Source organism: Typopeltis vanoorti, chromosome 10, assembly GCF_054136105.1.
Source record: "Typopeltis vanoorti isolate ZY-2024b chromosome 10, IOZ_Tvanoo_1.0, whole genome shotgun sequence".
NCBI classification, from domain to species: Eukaryota; Metazoa; Arthropoda; class Arachnida; order Uropygi; family Thelyphonidae; genus Typopeltis; species Typopeltis vanoorti.
This window is the reverse complement of record NC_143558.1, coordinates 43,272,614-43,295,722: the sequence shown is the minus strand read 5'-3', so window position 1 is coordinate 43,295,722 and position 23,109 is coordinate 43,272,614. Positions and strand designations below refer to the sequence as shown.

General features: G+C 35.3%; 1 protein-coding gene across 1 annotated transcript in view; it reads right to left on the bottom strand.

Moving 5' to 3' along the window:
- Pex6 (peroxisomal biogenesis factor 6) overlaps positions 1 to 23,109 on the bottom strand; it is a 338,534-nt gene that overhangs the window by 6,000 nt on the left and 309,425 nt on the right. The window contains exon 20 of the mRNA XM_090398889.1: positions 13,986 to 14,125. Within this exon, the coding sequence (XP_090255015.1) occupies positions 13,986 to 14,125 (140 nt within the window). The remainder of the gene's footprint in view (positions 1 to 13,985; positions 14,126 to 23,109) is intronic.

Genomic DNA, 23,109 nt, shown 5'->3' with positions numbered 1-23,109 from the left:
TGCAAAGCAGAAAGAGAGAAAACTTGTCAAAATTATATACAGGAAAACCTTGCTTAATGAGATTAATTAATCCATCAATTAATGCGTGCTAAACAAAATTGCATTAAGTGAATGCAATAAGCAATTAGAATAATTAGAATTCATCCATCATTTATAAGTGTAAATCTGAAAAAAAAAAATTACAGTATAAGCTATATTAGTTTTGAATCAAAAGTTAATTCTGTTTCTTTAATAATAAAAATCAATTGCTTTTAAATTTTTATTTACTATCTAAACATTTGATTGAGCTACTTTTTTACAAAAAAAAATTAAGTAAAGATGTTTGAACAGTGCTCGATTTTTTCATTTTGTCATGCAATTTGCGAAAGCTGGCGATCACTTTATCAAGATTTCGGCAGACTTTGAAGCTTCGTTCCATATCAGGATCAGCATCAAAGAAAATTTCCTTACTAATATGCTCAATGCGATTGAAAACTAGCTCAAGTTCTTTTGCAGTTAGCTTCTTAGTCATAACATTCTTTTCTTGTTTGCACTTCTAGTTGAAGGAGATCATTCTTGCTTCACTGTCCTGAATGGGAATTGAGCAAGTTTCTCACATCTTTATTATCCAGTTCATTAAATCCAAGTTCTTTTCCAATTGTGCTGATTTCTTCAATAATATTAGATTTTGGATTTTGCGCACAATAAACTAACATAGGCTTGAGTTTAAAGCCACCTTCTGCATTGCCTCCTAATAAAAGCATAAGATGATCTATAGATACTTTGTATCCTGGTTGAGATGCTTCAATTTTAGCTAGGAAAGTTTTTGTTGGCATATGCTTCCAAAAGAGACCAGTTTTGTGGAGAGTGAATATTTGACAATCGTCATAATCATCCTCCTGAGTTATACCTTGCAATTCTTCAGGAAACTTGGCTGCAGAATCTTTATCTGCATTAGCAGATTCCTCAGTTATTCTTATGTTATGAAGTCCAGTTTTGATTTTTAAAACAGTCAAACCATCCTAAACTCGCAGTAAAGCTTTCCTATTCTTCTTGAAATTTGGTCACTTTTAATGATTAAAAATATCGAGAGCTTTTTGCCTGAATATTCTTTGTACTTGTAGCAGCTGCAACTTTTCCTTGTTCTTTGCTCTTATTTAATATATTCTGAACTGCAGACTCACTGCATCCCAGGTCTCTCACAATCACTGTACTACTGTTGAAAGTTTACTAAATCCATTTACTAAATACAGAGTAATTTAATAAAAAGGTGGCACACCGTTTGGCAACTCCTATAAGTAGAGATGACCTTGCTAATGCTTCTGTCTGGTATCTCCACTTGGGCCTGGCTCCCACTGAAGAGACCTCAATAAAGGTCGAAACTAGTCTGGGTAGTGGCCCTTCCCTTAATGCATAACATTATACATATCCGCAAGGAGATGTGTTTTGCATTATGGGAGATACTGCGATAGGAGTGATGTTAGCTTGCTCCACCTTTGCAATGAGTTGCCTGGTGTTGTACCACCTTACCCCAGTCCTGAAGATACTTTCAGGCGCAAATTTTGTTTGCTCACACTTGGATAAAGGATTAAACTAAATTTATTATACTGTACTACTAGCACCACTTTCATGTCTCTTAATGACTTCAAGCTTTTCCTCTAATAATCACTTTTCTTCTCTCTTTTATTACTGCTGCTTTCTTTATCAGTCTTTCTCTTTTCCATATCAGAGGTTGAATGTAGTAAAGCCTTTATAGGTATGGAAATCAAAGCAAAATGAAGGAAAAATAATTGAGCAAGAGAACAGAGTTTGCACGTGCACTGATAGCTTTGAGTCAACTGATGAGTGTCGCCGACTACCACCCGCAGTACTACCAGTGCCCACCGCCTGCTACATTGACAAGTAGTACTGCTGCTCACTACAGATTGGCGACAAAAAATTTTGTGTAATGTAAAAAAATCGTGTTAACTGATTATTCATTCACTTAAAGCAGGAAATAGTATCATTTCACTCAATTGAGCATATGAAATTTGCATTAAGTGAGGTTTTTCTGTATTGTGGTAACTGCTCTGTCTGAATGAAATTTGATAAATTGAGATTTATGGCATCTACAAGATGTTCTTATAGTTCTATTGAATAATTTTATTTGTAAAATTGATTCAAAATGATATTAACTTAGCATAGTTTGATGAAATTTAGTGAAATCTGGTATTTAGGATCGCTGTTAAAACTTTTTGAATCATTTCAATTTTGATTTCAACTGGACTATTTGTAGTGGCAAAATTAGACAAACCAAAAGTATATCTGCAATAAATGGGTCAAAAATGGATCAGTGTGTCAAACGGACAACTTTTCTCACAAAAATCATGGAAATATTGACAATCAAAATTCAACTTTAAATTTCAGAAGATTCAGAATATAAACAATTATGATAGCTTGCTAAGTGTATTTATTTGATCATATGGATATGCTATGGGCAATAATTTTCATTGTTAAATCGGTCATAGGTTTAAGACTCCTTGATGAAATATTCCCTCTCTCCACAACCATTATATTTCTATTTTTATTAGCAAAAGAAAGTGATAATATCGATTTTTTTTTTTTTTTTTTTAGCAAACAGCATATCAGCTTTCTACACTGATCCGCTATTTCCTCAATTCCAAGTGTAAAATACTATCAAACTGGTAACAACGAGGTAGGATTCATTTGCATCTATCCAATAGTACAAATCTATTTGATCAACCTGATTACTACACATCAAAATCATTTCTTACAATTTCTTATCATTTCTTTCCCTGACCTAGTAGTATTAACAACCTGGGCAAATCACAATTACCATCAGTAATTGAAACATACTGTATATTTCCAGCAAAAAGACTGAAGGAAGTGGACATGGTGGCTAGATGGAAGAACTTAAGAACATGCTAGACACGATACTCATAAACAAGAAATGGGCCACATCAATTCCTTGAACATTTCAAGGAGCAGACATGGAATTAGATCATTGCTTAGTGATTGCCAATATCAAGTTGAAACTCAAGTGACAAGTGAAGACATAGTTTCAGTCAGGATATGAGGACACTAAGTGAGGAAATTACATCATGGAAGGTATATAGGAAAGTGCTTGAGGAATAAATGAAATCCATTACAGAAAAGGGAGTGGAGGATAGAAACAACAAGGTGATGTCTGCAATCAAAAAAAAAAAAAAAAAGTGGAACAAACAGTCCCAGAGGCAGAAAAGCCAAAGAAGAGGTGGATATTACAGAAGACATTAAAGATAATTCAAGAAAAAAGAGATTTAAAGATTAGGAGAGAAATATCTGTAGAAATGAAAGAACAGTATAGAGAAATGCAATGGAATGAAGATGGTTAGGAGAGACAAAAATGGCTAGAGGAACAATGTGAGGATATCAATGAATACTATGATGAATATGGAACAAGTATATCAGATGATCAGAAACAGCAATAAGAAATGGAGTCCAAAACAGAGAGCCATAAATAATGAAAATGTTGATGAACACAGAAGAAATAGGAGAGAGATGGATAAGATACTGTTCAGGGTTATATAAGACACAGGGAGATGCTGAAGTCCAAAAGAAGTTAATTGAATTCAGGGAAATATCACCACCAAGCACAGATGGAGAAACAGATATACTGAAGGATGAGGTTGTCAAGGCAATAAAACATCCGAAAAACTATAAAAGTGCTGGGAATGATGAGATCACTAGAGAGGTGTTGAAGCATGGTGTGAGGTGATAATAGACAAATTGTACCGGTTATGTAACATGGCATGGGAGGAAGATAAAACATCAAAATAATAGAAAAGATCAATCCTAATACCTATTCACAAAAAAGGAAGCAAAATGGATGCAAAAATTACAGAACAATAACTGTAATGAATCATGTGGGAAAAGTACTTATGATGATATTAACAGAAAGAATAAGGAAACTAATGGAAGAAAATCTGGAAGATGAGCAAGCAGGATTTACAAGAGACAGAAGCACCACTGTGCATCAAATATTAATATTAAGATTATTTGTAGAGAAAGCTCTATGTAAAAATAAAAATGTGTTCTACCTGTTTTGTTGACTTTCAGAAAGCATTTAACAGTACATATCAGATACAGGCATGGACTGTACTTGAATCTTATGGAGTAGACGAACGATATGTGTCTTGTAGAACATCAATGATAATCAGAGGCTGATGTGAGAAACTGTGGAGAAATAGGAAGATGGTTCTGCACAACAAGAGGTATGAGACAAGGAGACCCAATATCCCCAATCATCTTTATCATGCTTTTAGAAAAAACAATGGATGCCATAAAGGAAAATATAGTGGGGAATTTCAATTCAAGGTACTGAAATAAACAATTTGTGATTTGCAGATGATATAGTCATTATTGAAGAAGATGAATTATAAAGACCGGTGCTGAAGTTAAGTGAAGAAGAAAAGATATGTGGACTGATAATGAACACTGATAAAACAAAAACAATGCTATTTGGAGAGAAGAGAATGAAAAAGCAAATAAACGTCAATGGACAAAAGGTGGAAGAGGTTAGGAACTTCGCATACTTAGCGAGTGATGCATGATTTAGACTGAAATCATGCATCCCAGAAACAAAAACTAAAGTAAACCTACAGGCATTGGACAAGCTATGGAAAAGTGAAGATATGGAAATCAGTGAACCATTCCATCAAGCTGAGAACATTGGAAACATGCATATTCACAAGTGCTCTCTATGGTTGTGAGTCTTTAGTAATGGTCAAAGACTAGGAGATGAATGTTGGCTTTAAAGTAACAAATGAACTGTACTGCAAAGAAAATCTAATGCAGAAAATAATTCAAAGGAAACTAAAGTTTTTTTGGCCATATCTGCAGAATGATAACAGTAGAAAGATCAAAACCTTGATGCTTGGTACAATGAGCAATATAAATAGAAGAGGATGGTGAAGGCGAGAATGGGTAGATGATGTGAAAGAGTGTCATGGAAAGAGTTTACAGGATTTGAGTCATCTGGCGGCAGACAGAGAGAAGTGGCAAAGAATGGTGAAACAGGCATCAGACACCAATGGCATTGGCCTCACAGGCAATGATGATTAGAGTTAAACAATAGTGATTCACTAAACAAAACTTTGTGGAACTTTCACTGGTTAGCTTCCTGTTTTTCTTGTTGACACTACTCCACTCTTTGAAACCATAGCCAACTTACAGAGTAATTTTGCACAGGACTGTATTGTTATAAAATGACAAAATCTGTTACTAAACCTAGAGATACACTTCATTAATTCAGTCCTGAAGTTTAGCAATCAACAACTGTTCCCAAAACTTATAACTGCCACTCAGAGAAACTACAGGTATTTAGTATCACTAGTTTCCATAAATTAAGAAACACAGAGAAAAATCACGATAACTCATAAACCATATGATTAATTTTCATGTAATTCGATGAAAAGCAGTAGGACATGAGATGCGAAAGAAACATCTCCACAAAAATTGTAAATAAATAGTTTAATTCAGTAAAAAATGCATACATGAAGACCATGGTCAAAATGAGATTGTCAAAGTGCCTCAATAAGCAATGTGGTCACTCCTCACAGCAATACAGTACTCACAACGATAGTTCATACTGTTTACAATGGTGTCCAGCAGCTCAGATGGTAATAACAACCATTGCTCCTGCAAAGGATGAGCATTATCATCTCATAGGATAAATGCCTTCCCTATTGCACCTGCATATGGACGAACATAGGGCTCCAGGACCTCTTGTCTATAAGTTGCAGCATTCACAAGTTGTGCTAGGAAGCACATACAGGTCAGTGCATCCGGCTAACGAGATTCCTTTTCAAAACATCACTCTACCTCACCATAAGCATCTCTTTAACAGATATTAGAAGGATAACATGTCCCTGGTTCTCTCCTGATTCAAAGAATGCCTGACACAAAGACCACCTTCATGAAGCCATCTGTGTACAGTGGAAGTAGATGCCAATGTTCCTGTAACCAACACGAAGTCAGATCATAGCTGATTCAGGATAGCACTCCTGTTTCGGTGAACAGGTAATCATAGCCATCACTCAATCCACTACAGTTGTAGCCCATGGCCTTCCTTCATTGTATGTATCTCTAGGATGACGTTTATAACTGTCAAAATTAGTTTCAGAGTCTGAGAACCAAGGAATCACTCACATGCAACCGTCTGGCTACCTCCACCTGACTATGGCTAGCATCTACTCTGTGACAGCTTGCTGAATTCATTAGTGTTAATTGATGTCTTGCAGCCATATCCAAGAATTTTGCTATCATGATATGTCTTGTTCTCACCCCAGACAAAAAATGGAAAACCACTCCAAATCACCTGCTTTTATGTCATTTGAATATACTGCTATTAGTGTCACTCATTTGTATATGATAACCAGACTCAGCACTCCTCTTTACATAATATACCTGGCTTTCCTTTTTCCTATTTTCTCCCTTTTCCACTCAAGTTAGTGAATTTTCTCTTTATTCCTTAATTTATGGAGACTAGTGTATCAAGTATGTTAATTAAAATATGGTGGCTGTCTTGGTCAATTGATGCAGCCTCTGCTACTAATGGCTTGCAAAAAGTTGCGCAAGTTTGAGCATGGTTAGTAGTTGGAAGGGTCAATCGTTTGATGCTATTGGCACAATCTCCCTCAATGAGTCTTTGGACTCCTTGGAGGTGTCACATAATAATAATAATTATCGTGAATAATTGGCACCAAACAACAACAACAACAAATTTTGGTAGGTGAATCTTACAATAAGTGAGCAACAGAAATCAGTTTTGTTTTGTTTTTTTAATAAAATTTCTAAATTGCTATATCACCTAAACAATTACAGACCTGGTTAGCGGAGTGGTTTGTGTATCCATTCTCCAGCCAACAAGCTGTGGGTTCGAAACCTACCACCACAGCGAGGGATATTTGTGTTTCTCTCTAGGGAAGTGATGAATTTCATCACATGGTATAAGACCACTGTCCTGCTTATATAATACAAGTCTCATCGACTATGTTATTGTTGATAGTGATATTTTCTCCCTCGTGCAGGACACCAGAGTGTACAGAGGATTTGAAATTGGAAGTGATCACTATTTAGTCTTGAGCAGGATAAAATTGAATTTCATACTGAAAAGAATAACATATAAGAAAGTTTTAAAGCGAATAAAATCTGAGCAGCTCTCAGATGTGAACTGTAGACTAAAATACACAAAGATTATTGAATCAAAAATGAAAGAGTTTGAGAACAGGAACCAAACCTTGGAGATTCAGTGGCAAACCGTGAAGAAAACCCTGATTGATTCAGCCAGAGAGGCATGTGGTGAGGTTGTCTGCAATGATAGAAAAATCAGAACTCCATGGTGGACACAGGAAGTTAAAGAGGCAGTGAAGGAAAGAAGAAAGCATATCAAAAGTTCCTGGCAAATAAGTCAGCTTGTGCTCTTAGAGAATACAAAGACAAATGTGAAAGCTAAACACTCTGTAAAACTAGCTAAACAAAAATCATGGGAGGACTTTGGCAAGAACACAGAAAATAAATATCAAGAAGGTGGCAAAATATTCTGAAGACTGTTGAAGAAGCTCAGAAATAGAGCAAAGAGTGCTGGAAAAGGAATTAGGGATGATAAAGGTGACATGAAAACAGGAGAAAACGATATCCTTGAAGTATGGAGTAATTACTTTGAAAAATTGCTAAATGAAACAAGCAGTGATAGCATAGTGGGAAAAAAACACTCAACAGGCATACAGTCAGGAATACATATACATACTTGAAATAGAAAAAGCCATCAAACGCTTGAAATGTGGAAAGGCAGCAGGAGTAGATGATATTCAACCAGAAATGCTTAAGTATGGTGGTATAAGAGTCTTACAATGGCTAAACTGCATAGTTCAGAAGGCGTGGACAGAGGGACGAATTCCTGATGATTGGAGTAGAGTTCGCATAGTACCCATATATAAAATGGAAAATAAAACTGAATGTGAGAATTACAGAGGTATTTCCCTAATGAGTGTTCCTGGTAAGATATATGCAAGTATACTTGAGAAATAGTTGAGAAGAATTGTGGAAGAAAGGCTTGTTGAAGAACAAGCTGGACTGAGGCCAAATAGAGGCCATCAGGATCAGATCCTCACTTTATGACAAATAGTCGAGAAATCATGGGAATATAACAAAGATATGTATTTAAGTTTTGTCAATCTGGAAAAGGCATATGACAAGGTACCAAGAGAGAAGCTATTCAATATGCTACAGATATATGGTGTCAAAGGGGCATTATATCAAGCAATTCTTAGTCTTTTTTTGAGCTGTAAATCAGGATTGAAGGAAGTACAGGAAGACGGTTTAATGTTAAATCTGGTGTGAGACTACATTATCCCCTCTGTTATTCATTATCTATATGGATCATATATCTATAACATCAAAATTGTAGATGTTAATGTCATGACTTTGCTTTATGCAGATGTTATACTTCTAAATAAATCTGCTACAAGTCTGCAAGATTCCCCTGACTAAATTGAATAACTGTTGTAATAGATATGGTATGAAAAGACAAAGACAATGAAAATAGGCAGAATCGTTGAAAATGTCAGCTGCATTCTGAATGAATGGATAACCTGTGGAACAAGTAAACATTTTAGCTACTTATGCATGATTTTTAGTGAAGATGGCAAATGAAATATGGAAATAGACAACAGAATCAACACAGCTGGTGTGGTAGGAAGTCAATTGAATAAATTCATATGGAATAAGAGAGAAATTAGTCAGAACACTAAATTAGCTGTATACAAGACAGAGGGGATAATGTGAACAGATGGCATCAATGGCAATATCATATTAAAAACGAGGATATTAGGAAAGAACTTGATATTGTCAGCATCCAGGAATGCGTTAGCAGAGCTAATCTCAGGTGAGAACAAAACAAGTTTTCTCCTCCAGGTTGGTAGGAAAACGACCCAGAGGAAGACCAAGATATAGATGGATTGATACGGTACAAAGTGCCTTAGATGATAGAAATATAAGATCTGATAATGTTGGAGTCTTGACAAGTAACAGACTGATTTGGAGGAAAATTGTAGATAGGAAGTTAGTAATGATGTAAATTTTTCATGTAGTACTATCATATCCTGTACAACCCTTGAGGGTACATGGTAGGAATTTAATGATGATGATGATGAAGTTCTTTAAAATAAAGAATGTAAAAAAATGTTTTCAAGACTTTTCCTTTTTCAAGAAAAAATGTAAATGAACACAACTATTAATCCCACTTTTAATAATAACAAATAAAAAAATTCCAGAAATACATTTTTGGAAACCTGCTCAAAGTAACCCCAAATTCTCAATGCTTAAGCAACAAACACTCACTTAAAAAAATGAGAAGAAGAAAAAAAAAGGTGAAAATTTTTAAAATAAGGTTAAACATGCAAAACAGCCACACATTTACCTCTTTCAACTTGTTCAGTGATATGAAGTTTCATATCAAAATCTGTAAACTATGCTTGACAAGAAATTACATTCTTGTTTAATCCTTTATCAAAGTGTATGCGGTGTATGCAAACCAAGTTTGTGCACGAAGTATCTTCACAACTAGCCCATTTGTATATAGAGGCTGTTTACACATCAATTGTCTTAGTTTAATACAAAGCACATTTTCTTTCAGATGTGTATATTACTAAACATTATGGGAAAGTAACTACCTAGATAAGTTTCAACCTTTATTGAGATCTCATCAGTAGGAGCCAGATATAGCTTCCACTCTAACATTAGATTAATTTTGTGCATTCACCCATATGCAAGTTACTTTGCAACTTTGTTGATGATCATCATCAAATTCCTGACTTGTACCCTCAAGGGGTGTACAGGATATGATAGTACTACATGAAAAATTTACATCATTACTAACTTCCTATCTACAATTTTCCTCCAAATCAGTCTATTACTTGTCAAGACTCCAATATTATCATTATCAGATCTTATATTTCTATCATCTAAGGCACATTGTACCGTATCAATCCACCTATATCTTGGTCTTCCTCTGGGTCGTTTTCCTGCCAACCTGACAGAGAACACTTGTTTTGCTAATCTTTCCTCACCCATTCTGTTCAAGTGACCATACCACCTGAGATTAGCTCTGCAAACGCATTCCAGGATGCCGACAATGTCAAGTTCTTTCCTAATATCTTCGTTTTTAATCTGATATTGCCATTGATGTCATCTGTTCATGCCTCTAATCTTTCTCAGGACTCTCATATCTGCAGTCTCTAGTCTTTGGTCAAGTGTTTTACTTCTGACCCAGCTCTCAGATCCATAAGTTAAAACTGGTTTGAACACTGTCTTGCATACAGCTAATTTAGTGTTCTGACTAATTTCTCTCTTATTCCATACGAATTTATTCAATTGACTTCCTACCACACCAGCTTTGTTGATTATGTTGTCTATTTCCATATTTCATTTACCACCTTCACTAAAAATCGTGCCTAAGTAGCTGAAATGTTTTACTTGTTCGACAGGTTCCCCGTTCACTACACAGTTGATATTTTCAACAATTCTATCTATTTTCATTGTCTTTGTCTTTTTAATGCTGACCTTCATACCATATCTATTACAACAGTTATTCAATTTAGTCAGGGAATCTTGCAAACTTGTAGCGTATTTATTCAGAAGTATAACATCGTCCGCATAAAGCAAAGAGCTGACATTAACATCTCCAATTCTGATATCATGTTTAATACCACTTTCCTTCATAATGTGATCCATATAGATAATGAATAACAGAGGGGATAATGTACATCCTTGTCTCACACCAGATTTAACATTAAACCATCTTCCTGTACATCCTTCAATTCTAACTGCCGACTTAAAACTCAAATACAGACTAAGTATTGCTTGATATAATGCCCCATTGACACCATATAACTGTAGCGTATTGAATAGCTTCTCTCTTGTCACCTCGTCATATGCCTTTTCCAGATCAACAAAACTTAAATACAGATCTTTGTTATATTGCCATGCTTTCTCGACTATTTGTCATAAAGTGAAGATCTGATCCTGACAGCCTCTTTTTGGCCTGAATCCAGCTTTGTTCTTCACCAAGCTTTTCTTCAACAATTCTTCTCAACCGTTTCTCAAGTATACTTGCATAGATCTTGCCAGGAACACTCATTAGGGAAATACCTCTGTAATTCTCACATTCAGTTTTTATTTCCCTTTTTATATATGGGCACTATTAGAGCTCTATTCCAATCATCGGGAATTCGTCCCTCTGTCCAGGCTTTCTGAACTATGCAGTGCAGCCACTGTAAGACTTTTATACCACCATACTTCACAATTTCTGATCAAATATCATCTGCTCCTGTTGCCTTTCCACATTTCAAGCCTTTGATGGCTACTTCAAGTATGGATATGTATTCCTGACTGTATGCCTGTTGAGTGTTTTTTACCATTGTGCTATCACTGCTTGTTTCATTTAGCAATTTTTTGAAGTAATTGCTCCATACTTCAAGGATATCTTTTTCTCCTGTTTTCATGTCACCTTTATCATCTCTAACTCCTTTTACAGCACTCTTTCATCCATTTCTAAGCTTCTTCAACAACCTCCAGAATATCTTATCACCTTCTTGATATTTATTTTCTATATTCTTGCCAAAGTCCTCCCATGACTTTTGTTTAACTAGTTTTACACAGTGTTTCGCTTTCTCACATTTGTCTCTGTATTCTCTAAGAGCACAAGCTGACTTATTTGCTAGGAACTTTTGATATGATTTCTTCTTTTCCTTCACTGCCTCTTTAACTTCCTGTGTCCACCATGGAGTCCTGATTTTTCTATCCTTCAGACAACCTCACCACATGCCTCTCTGGCTGAATCAATCAGGGTTTTCTTCAAGGCTTACCACTGAATCTCCAAGGTTTGGTTCCTGTTCTCAAACTCTTTCATTTTTGATTCAATAATCTTTGTGTATTTTAGTCTACAGTTCACATCTGAGAGCTGCTCAACTTTTATTCGCTTTAAAACTTTCTTACATGTTATTCTTTTCAATATGAAATTCAATTTTATCCTGCTCAAGACTAAATAGTGATCACTTCCAATTTCAAATCCTCTGTATGCTCTGGTGTCCTGCACCAGGGAGAAAACATCACTATCAACAATAACATAGTCAATGAGATTTTTCTTATTCCTTGCCTCTTCTCTCCACGTGAATTTGTGCACATTTTTATGTTAGAACATGGTTTTAGTAATAATAAGCAGTCCATGTTCTGAGCATAAATCCAACAGGTATTTGCCATTATTATTAGCATTGCTCTTTTCTCCAAAATTTACTAAAATATTTTGTATGTCTGACAATCATTTCCTACTTCGCTATTCAGATCCCCAACAAGGACCAACATTTCCTTTATCATTGTGTCAGTTGCTTTTTCTAAAGCATCAAAAAATTCCTCCACTTCTACCTTATTAGAACCTTCTGTGGGACCATAGGCACAAATAAGTCTCATTGTCCAGTTCCCCATTCTCATATTTTCCCACATCACTCTACTTGAGACTGCCTGCCATTCAAGAAGATTAGCCTCGTGTTTTGTGTTGAATACTATGGCTACTCCTTCTTTTCTTTTATTGTCATTGCCTGAATATAACATTTTGTATTTATTGCTTAGAAAGATCTCACCAGTTTTTGTCTTTTTTGTTTCAGTCACCCCTATTATGTCGATCTGGTACTTATCTAATTCCTCAGCTAGCTCCATTTCTTTGCAATTCAGGCTTCTTATGTTGATAGTACCGATCTTTAACTCTGGTGATGTTGAGTTGGGGTGTGTTTTCAGATTTGTTCCAGTAGCTGAATTTTCGCTGTTTGCCCTGGTTCCCTGGCAAAAACAACGGGGGCCTTGTTTAACGGGGCAATGCCCCAGCTGGCATGAAATTTTGTCATGTTTTACCATCATTTTTTATTTTGGTTTAACCAATAAGAATACAATTTGGTCGGCTAAATTCCAAATTACCAGCCCATCCTCGTTCGTTCAGTATCCAAGTAGATACCCAACAGGGTGCACCACGAGAAGGTGAGGATTGGACATTAGGTCAGAAGCCCTGGTCAGTTCTCTGCATTCCTTTAAAGGCTATATGGAGGTTCTCCTCTCAGTTATATAGCTTTGACCCTTAAGCACCCCTTGTTGAATCCTTATAAAATCTGTCAATTTATCATTCTGGTTTCAAATGAACCATTTGCCAAAGCACAAAGAACAAAACATGTCAAAATTATATAACGTGGTAACTACTCTGGCTGGATGAAATTTGAGAATAATTAAACTCTTTAAAATTTGTAAACTTTTTAAATGCTAGCGTTTGGCTTTCACCAATTCAACATAACGTTTTGACAAGTGACCATAATATGTTTTTCTTGTATATCTTTTTTCACTTTGATTCTTCCCACACACTATATATTGATATTTACCATAAGATGCAATGAAAAGTTAGATTTTTTTTCTTTCTCTCTAAATGGAAACAAAAACATATCTAATACACAAATACAAAAACAAAGTTGGTCAGAATTTAGTTGGCTTTAAAAGAGTGGGTGCACATTTCTGATTAATATTTATGAGATAGATTCAGTACTTTACTCATAAGAACACACTAGCACACTAATTATCACTTGCAGGTGGTATCAAATTTTACTTTTAAACTAAACAATAAAAAAAATGCTTTTTGTGTTCACTGCAAAGAAATCAGTCAAGCAGATTTGATCAAAATGTTTTAATGCATCCTTAAAAAAAAAAAAAACATGGAAAAAACAATAGAAAAAAAATGCAGATGTCAATGGTCAAAAGCAACATATCCAATAGATTGCTTTTGAGCATTTTCTAATCTTGTTTAATATAAGCAATTATTCTTCTAGTGCTATTAACTACTGTATAGGATTTGGACAGTACAAGTAAAAATTTGCAACTGCTTGATTGTTAACTAACAGTTAATAATATATTACTTTTCCTCATTTTCTTACCTTGTTCAATACAAGCAATTATTCTTCCAATGCTATTAATTACAGCATTTGAACACCACGAGTAAAAATCTGCACCTGTTAAACCCGGAGGACACATATCTAAAAGCTCTTCAAAATTCACATCATTATGCAATTGAAATCTATAATAGAAAAACATCAATGTAATGAAATTTACAACCTGAAATATATGTAGTTCCAAATGAAGAGTGTATGGAACTTTGAAGTATATATATATATATATATATATATATATAATTTTAACAGCAAAAAAAGATAAAATAACATAAAATAAATTAATAAAGAAAACACTTTCCCTCACAATATTAACTGAATAAAATATGAATCAAAGTTTTATTGATCTATTACTCTTCTTCATTAGATGTTCAGCAGATACTTCCTATCTTCTCCATTATTATCATTAAATTTTTCCATATTCAAATCTGATTGTCTACAAATCACTGTTGCATCATTGTCAATATTCATACATTATTCATTATCATTCCTCCCCCTATATTTTTACCAACTTTACAAAATCACTCTGGCATGAGTTAACAATACAGATAACCCTCATATAACGTGGATGTTAGGTTCCACAGAAATGCTGTGTTATATAAATCATGTTATGCAAGACTCAGATTACATAGTAGGGTTATGTTCCGAAATAATTTTTTTTTATAAATTTTATAAACAACAATGACATATCCAACAAAAATATTTTTTTTATTTAATTCAGGTAATTCATGTAAATTAAAAAAACATATAAACTATGAAACAAATACATAGCATAAACTTATACAAATTGTACGTAGACCTCATTGCACATAATGCATAAATGTTTTAGGCAAAATAAAATAAAGTACATATTTTAATCATCATCACTGTCTTCAAAACTAACATTTCGTAGGTGTTCTTTATTTATGAGTGGCGGACGTTGTCATCACTTGAAATCTCTTGGATATCACTTGTGTAATTCTCATTGCATGCTTTGGGCTGGCTTAGTTATCAAAAAGTCAGTAATAAGACGTTGCTTACCACTATGCTGCAATTTTTTATTAAGTTCATAATATGGAGCTAAACAAATATTCAATTGTCTCACAAATTTTCCGGCATGCTCCATTGAGGGATCATTATCCATAAAATAACTTCCTAACTTTCTTGCCAAGTCCAATCCTTTTGCTAATTTCTTTAAAGTGAATTCTTTAACAGATTCATCACAATCAGAATCTTTGGCAGAACTTTCCCTGCCATTTGGTTTGACGTCATCTATTAATTGTACCAGTTCCTCCTCATTTATATCTATTTCCCCATCAATTAATTCACTAATTTCATTTCAAATATATTGCAGATGCCTTCTAAGTGGCCATTACTATAAAAATAAATTTTTTACATAAAGAAAGCATTACATATTGATTGGAGTGAGGAGAGGACACACGGGAGGAAGGAATTGGATTTTATGCGGTTATTAAGGGATAACTATCTGCAACAGCATGTAATGGAAAATACTAAGGGTCGGAGAGTGCTTGACCTAGTAATTACATCTGAGGATTTGGCTGTAACAAATATGACCACATTGCCACCAATCGGTGAGAGTGATCATAGGGTCTTGACTTGGGAGGTGGCTAAAGGTGTAGAATTTTCAATTAAGACAGGGTACATGTGGAATTATCGGGCTGGAAAGTATGACAAGCTTAGGAGTTTGATTGGTTCAGTGCCATGGCATGTACAACTGCAAGGACTAGAAGTCGATAGTGCATGGGAGGTAGTTAAGAAGTGCTTGCATGAAGCCATGGCTGACTGTATACCTAGAGTCTGAATAATAAATCAACTAGGGGTTAAATGGATGAATAACACCATTAAGTTTGAGCTGCAAAAAAAGAAACAACTATGGAGAGAATTTAAGGAGAAAGGTGACCGGCAGGCACACGAACGGTATAAAGCGCAGGCCAGAAGGGTAACGAGTGTGGTAAGAAAAGCAAAAAAGGATTACGAAAGAACATTGGCCATCAGGCTAAAGAGAATCCTAAACAGTTTTTTAGATATGTAGCAAGTAAAAGGAAAAATGTACATGGCAGAATGATTTTAAAGAATGCCGATGGTAGGGAGGTAACTGAATCAGTTGATATAGTTGAGTTATTGAGTGAGCACTTTGCAAGAATATATCATCCAGGTGGTGATATTGCAGAAACGAATGTACCAGTAGATTATACGGGAATTGTGGTGAATGAAGTGGAGGTGAATAGTCTATTGCATAACCTCAATGTCAATACATCTGTGGGATTGGATGTTATACCAGCTCGTGTTGTACGAGAAGCAGCTAAAGAATTGTCAGTACCCTTGACCATTTTGTTTAATTTGAGTCTCGGGTCTGGGTTAGTCCCAAGGGGGTGGAAAGAGGGGAAAATAGTTCCACTGCATAAAGGTGGTTCCAAGACTGCTGTTGTAAATTACCGACCGATTAGCATATCAGGAATCATTGTGAAAGTCTTGGAGAAATTAGTCAAGAAAAGAATACAGGATTGGATAGATGAAAATGGGATATTGTATGGGGGACAACATGGTTTTGTGAAGGGTAGATCATGCCTCAGTAACTTGCTCACATTTTATAACACAGTGACAGCTGAACTGGATAGGGGTAATGGGTTTACAGTAATACTACTGGACCTTGCCAAGGCTTTTGATAGGATACCACATAGAACCCTAATCAGCAAACTGGAGCAGATGGGGATAGATATAGGGTTGGTGAGATGGATAGGAGGGTGGTTTATTCAGGACGGCTTGTGACTAGTGGAGTGCCACAGGGCTCGGTTCTTGGACCACTGCTTTTCAATTTGTTCATCAATGATATAGGAAAGGATTTGAGAGGAAGTGTTCACTTGTTTGCTGATGATGCAAAGTTGGGTAGAGCAATTATGAGTGCACAGGATGTCAAAATTTTACAGGATCATTTGGATAGTTTGGAGGACTGGGCTAGGAAAAATGGATGTCAATTTAATGTGCTAAAGTGTAAGGTTATGCACTTTGGGGTGAAAAGAATAGCAGCAGTATATCGCATTGGTGGAACCGTACTCCAGGAGATTGATGAGGCCAGGGATTTGGGAGTGTTGGTGGATAGGGAATTGAAGTTTAGGGGGCACATTGCAAAAGTGACTAAAACAGCTCACCAAATCACTTGGCTTCTGAAAAATACTTTAACATGCAGAGACAAACAAGTTGTTGTTCCTCTGTATCGAGCCTTGATAAGACCCCATCTGGACTACTGTGCCCAGTTATAGGCACCAGGGTTTCTTCATGATGGGGAGGAAGTGGAGAGGATCCAGAGACGAGTGAACAAGATGATAGTAGGTCTGTGGAATGAACCTTATGAGAATAGGTTGAAGATTTGTGGGTTGCAGAAATTGGTCGATAGGCGAAGGAGGGGTAATATGATTGAGACATTCAAATTACTGAAGGGTTTCTATAAGATTGATCCAGAAGATATTTTTGAAAATATGACTGGTGGTGGGAGGACTAGGGGCCATGCATGGAAGCTGGGCAAGAGCGTGGTTGACAAGGGTGTTAGAGCTAGGTTTTTTACTTGGAGAGTAGTGAATGAGTGGAATAAGCTGCCAGAATCAGTTGTGGGTGCCATGACTGTACATGAGTTCAAGGTGAAGTATGATAGATACTGTGTGAATGTCGAATAGTTGTTCTTGACATGATGTTAGGGCCTCCCTCGATGAGTCTGTCGACTCCTTGGAGTTGCCCGGAACAATAATAATAATAATAATAATATTTTCAAAAAAAAATGACAGTATTTCATATTTTACCAGAACAGCCCGCATCGTCTTCAGAACCAAACGGTAAGAGGCAAAAAATGTAATATATGCATTTGATTTTTGCAATATTCGCTGTGTATGTTTTGTATTGAATATAAATACAATAAATATTATAATAATATATCTCTCAATTGCGATGTTTTTTCAAGGGGGGCCGTGAAATATTTTAATTTTTGCAAAGGGGGCCCTGACATCCAGAAGTTTGGGAAGCACTGCTCTAGTTTATCAAGACCTCGCCAAGCTCCAACCATGTCTAGAATCCATTGTTGTATCAACTGAAACCAAAATATTGAAACAAAAGACATCAGAAAGTAATAAATATTCCAACCTTCTTAATATTGCTGAGCTGACATGATGAATGTCTATTTTGGAAAATGTCACCCTTCTTCATCCAGAAGACTTGGCAAGATCTCCAAAATCAGTTCAGAAAACTCTATTCAGGGGACATTATTATAGAAACAACAAGGATATAATCAGAGCAACATCTATCAGAGAACAGCAATTACAGTCATTCTCCTATCCACACACACAAAACTTTAAACTATTCTTGAGGAGTAATATCGGAGTGGGACTGTTTTCCCAGTATGATATTACACTTTCTCACTGTGTCTGTTGAAGGATCTGCTCTGAATTGAAAGACTAAGGAAGTGACAGACATAAGGAGTATTCCTATTAGGAATATTGTAGTACCTGCATTGATGGGGGGGGGGGAATTCCTGATTATCTTAATTTTCCGTAATTTGCTCATACAAATACAACCCTTGGACCAAAGAATGTGCCCATTCATGTACCATAAATCAGTGTATAAAGTACATGTTGTGTGTATTTTGTTTCTTATTACTACATAGCAACAAGAGTTTAAAATAATTCATTAAACAGTTTGCAGTGATAATGGTTGCTACTGGATTACAGTCATTCTCCTATCCACACACACAAAACTTTAAACTATTCTTGAGGAGTAATATCGGAGTGGGACTGGTTTCCCACTATGATATTACACCTTCTCACTGTGTCTGGTGAAGTATCTGCTCTGAATTGAAAGACTAAGGAAGTGACAGTCATAAGGAGTATTCCTATTATGAATATTGTAGTACCTGCATTGATGGGGAAAAAAAAAAATCCTGATTATCTTAATTTTCCTTAATTTGCTCATACAAATACAACCCTTGGACCAAAGAATGTGCCCATTCATGTACCATAAATCAGTTTATAAAGTACATGTTGTGTGTATTTTGTTTCTTATTACTACATAGCAACAAGAGTTTAAAATAATTCATTAAACAGTTTGCTGTGATAATGGATGCTACTAGAATTTTAATTTAACATTTGGACATTATTAAAACTTGCATCTTTAAAAATACTTGAAAAAACTTATACCTTTAACAGAGTTCATTGATATCTAATGAATCTGACCTTGATTTTGAAAAATAAAATTAGTCCAAATACAAGTAACCCTCGTATAATGTGGTACTTGTACAATGTGGTTTCGATATAACACAGTCTGCAAATTGTAGTAACCCTTTATCTTTTCACATGTTTTTCACCGCGCAACTTAAAAATCAAATTTTATCTTCGTTAAATTTGCATCTTCCCATATTGCACATGTAATTATAAGTAGCAAATTTATATTAGGGGGAAATACCCTTTAGCATGCATGTAAGTCAATTGTTAACCATATAAAATGTTTATTGTTGAAAATTGTCTTCATTTTCTGCCAGGAAAGTGCATTAAAAATCATAAGTGTGTTAATCTCATGCTGAGCACTTTATTTTCTGGTAAGTTACATACAATATTATTATTATTATTATTATTGTTCCGGGCAACTCCAAAGAGTCGACAGACTCATCGAGGGAGGCCCTAACATCATGTCAAGAACAACTATTCGACATTCACACAGTATCTATCATACTTCACCTTGAACTCATGTACAGTCATGGCACCCACAACTGATTCTGGCAGCTTATTCCACTCATTCACTACTCTCCAAGTAAAAAACCTAGCTCTAACACCCTTGTCAACCACGCTCTTGCCCAACTTCCATGCATGGCCCCTAGTCCTCCCACCACCAGTCATATTTTCAAAAATATCTTCTGGATCAATATTATAGAAACCCTTCAGTAATTTGAATGTCTCAATCATATCACCCCTGCTTCGCCTATCAATATTATTATTGATATCGATGAGTCTGTCGACTCCTTGGAGTCGACAGACTCATCGATATCAATAATATTGTGAATGAAGACAATTTTCAACAATAAACACTTTATATGGTTAACAATTGACTTACATGCATGCTAAAGAGTATTTCCCCCTAATATAAATTTGCTACTTATAATTACATGCGCAATATGGGCAGATGCAAATTTAACGAAGATAAAATTTGATTTTTAAGTTGCGCGGTGAAAAACATGTGAAAAGATAAAGGGTTACTACAATTTGCAGACTGTGTTATATCGAAACCACATTGTATAAGTACCACATTATACGAGGGTTACTTGTATTTGGACTAATTTTATTTTTCAAAATCAAGGTCAGATTCATTAGATATCAATGAACTCTGTTAGAGGTATAAGTTTTTTCAAGTATTTTTAAAGATGCAAGTTTTAATAATGTCCAAATGTTAAATTAAAATTCTAGTAGCATCCATTATCACAGCAAACTGTTTAATGAATTATTTTAAACTCTTGTTGCTATGTAGTAATAAGAAACAAAATACACACAACATGTACTTTATAAACTGATTTATGGTACATGAATGGGCACATTCTTTGGTCCAAGGGTTGTATTTGTATGAGCAAATTAAGGAAAATTAAGATAATCAGGAATCCCCCCCCCCATCAATGCAGGTACTACAATATTCCTAATAGGAATACTCCTTATGACTGTCACTTCCTTAGTCTTTCAATTCAGAGCAGATCCTTCAACAGACACAGTGAGAAAGTGTAATATCATACTGGGAAAACAGTCCCAATCCGATATTACTCCTCAAGAATAGTTTAAAGTTTTGTGTGTGTGGATAGGAGAATGACTGTAATCCAGTAGCAACCATTATCACAGCAAACTGTTTAATGAATTATTTTAAACTCTTGTTGCTATGTAGTAATAAGAAACAAAATACACACAACATGTACTTTATACACTGATTTATGGTACATGAATGGGCACATTCTTTGGTCCAAGGGTTGTATTTGTATGAGCAAATTAAGGAAAATTAAGATAATCAGGAATTCCCCCCCCCCCCATCAATGCAGGTACTACAATATTCCTAATAGGAATACACCTTATGACTGTCACTTCCTTAGTCTTTCAATTCAGAGCAGATCCTTCAACAGACACAGTGAGAAAGTGTAATATCATACTGGGAAAACAGTCCCACTCCGATATTACCCCTCAAGAATAGTTTAAAGTTTTGTGTGTGTGGATAGGAGAATGACTGTAATTGCTGTTCTCTGATAGATGTTGCTCTGATTACATCCTTGTTGTTTCTATAATAATGTCCCCTGAATAGAGTTTTCTGAACTGATTTTGGAGATCTTGCCAAGCTTTCTAAATTCTTCTGGATGAAGAAGGGTGACATTTTCCAGAATAGACATTCATCATGTCAGCTCAGCAATATTAAGAAGGTTGGAATATTTATTACTTTCTGATGTCTTTTGTTTCAATATTTTGTTTCAGTTGATACAACAATGGATTCTAGACATGGTTGGAGCTTGGCGAGGTCTTGATAAACTAGAGCAGTGCTTCCCAAACTTCTGGGTGTCAGGGCCCTCTTTGCAAAAATTAAAATATTTCACGGCCCCCCTCGAAAAAACATCGCAATAGAGAGATATATTATTATAATATTTATTGTATTTATATTCAATACAAAACATACACAGCGAATATTGCAAAAATCAAATGCATATATTACATTTTTTGCCTCTTACCGTTTGGTTCTGAAGACGATGCAGGCTGTTCTGGTAAAATATGAAATACTGTCATTTTTTTTTTGAGTCTGTTTCTGCTTCTGATTGTTCGCGGGAATTTTTTTATATTTTTTTTTATCAGCCACTTATCCATCTCAGGGTAATTTTTTTTAACATAGAATAGATCAAATAATATCACCACTTACCGATACTGGCACACCACAGACTGATAACATGAAATTAGTGAATATTACCTGAATAAGGGAATCCCCGGACCAGGAACATTTTTCTTTTTTGTGATTTTTCTCCCTTTAAAGTAATTAAGCCTAACGCGAAACAGACAGCAAAGGCAGGTTATTAAAACGTGCATATAATTGGTGCGGTATGAACAAAAGATCACACAACCGAAAGATAAAAGCATAGCTGACAATTCAGTTGAAATGCTAACTCTCTTCAACCGAATTCCATATGTGAAACTGCCATAACATTCATTATATATATATTACTTAGTTTTAACACTTTTACGAATTTTAACACGTTCGGCTGAATTTTATTGCTGCCTTGGGAAATCGAACTCACAGACATTTAATTAATAACAATAGTTTTTAGTTAGATACTGTGTTTGCCCATGCAACATATGCTTTTGTTTCAGTCTATACAGCATAGTTTCTGTATGAGGGGACATGTGATTCATTAATTAGTGTTTTTATCCCAGTTGTCTCTAATTATAACTTCCAATAACTATTTGTTGAGAAATATATTACACAGACTCCTCATACCTTATTCACTGGCATAATACAAGTACTTGTTTTTATTGCCTCTGCAGTATAGTGGTTGTTAGGGAGGGCGTGTTGTTTACCACTGCAAGGAGTTACTATCTCCCCACATGAACTTGTTTAAGCCTTTTTTTCATGTGTGAAGTATGCGAAACTTTTATTGGTAACAGAAAACTAGCTCGGATGACAGTGATAATATAAAACGAGTTTTGATATGTATATAAAGTCAATATCAACAGTCCCTGATTACGAACGCATGATGAAAGGGGCAGGAAGATTTGGAACTTCCCTGGAGAGCATTCAAAGTAAATACAATTAACCACTGCTTTGAAATGAAACATATGAATAAGCTACTAATATTCATTAAGCACCGAAATACGCAGGAAGCAAAGTTTGTGAACCAAAACACCAATGTGTGAATTTTTCCATTAAAATATAAAAAAATAACAAAAAAGAAATAATAAATAATAAAAGTTAAATACGTTTCTTTTAAAATAAAAAAAATCTACTTAGTCTTAAAACATTTTAAATTTGTTTTCATTATTTCACGGCCCCCCTCACCAAAACCTACAGCCCCCAAGGGGGCCGCGGCTCACAGTTTGGGAAGCGCTGAACTAGAGGATGAAAG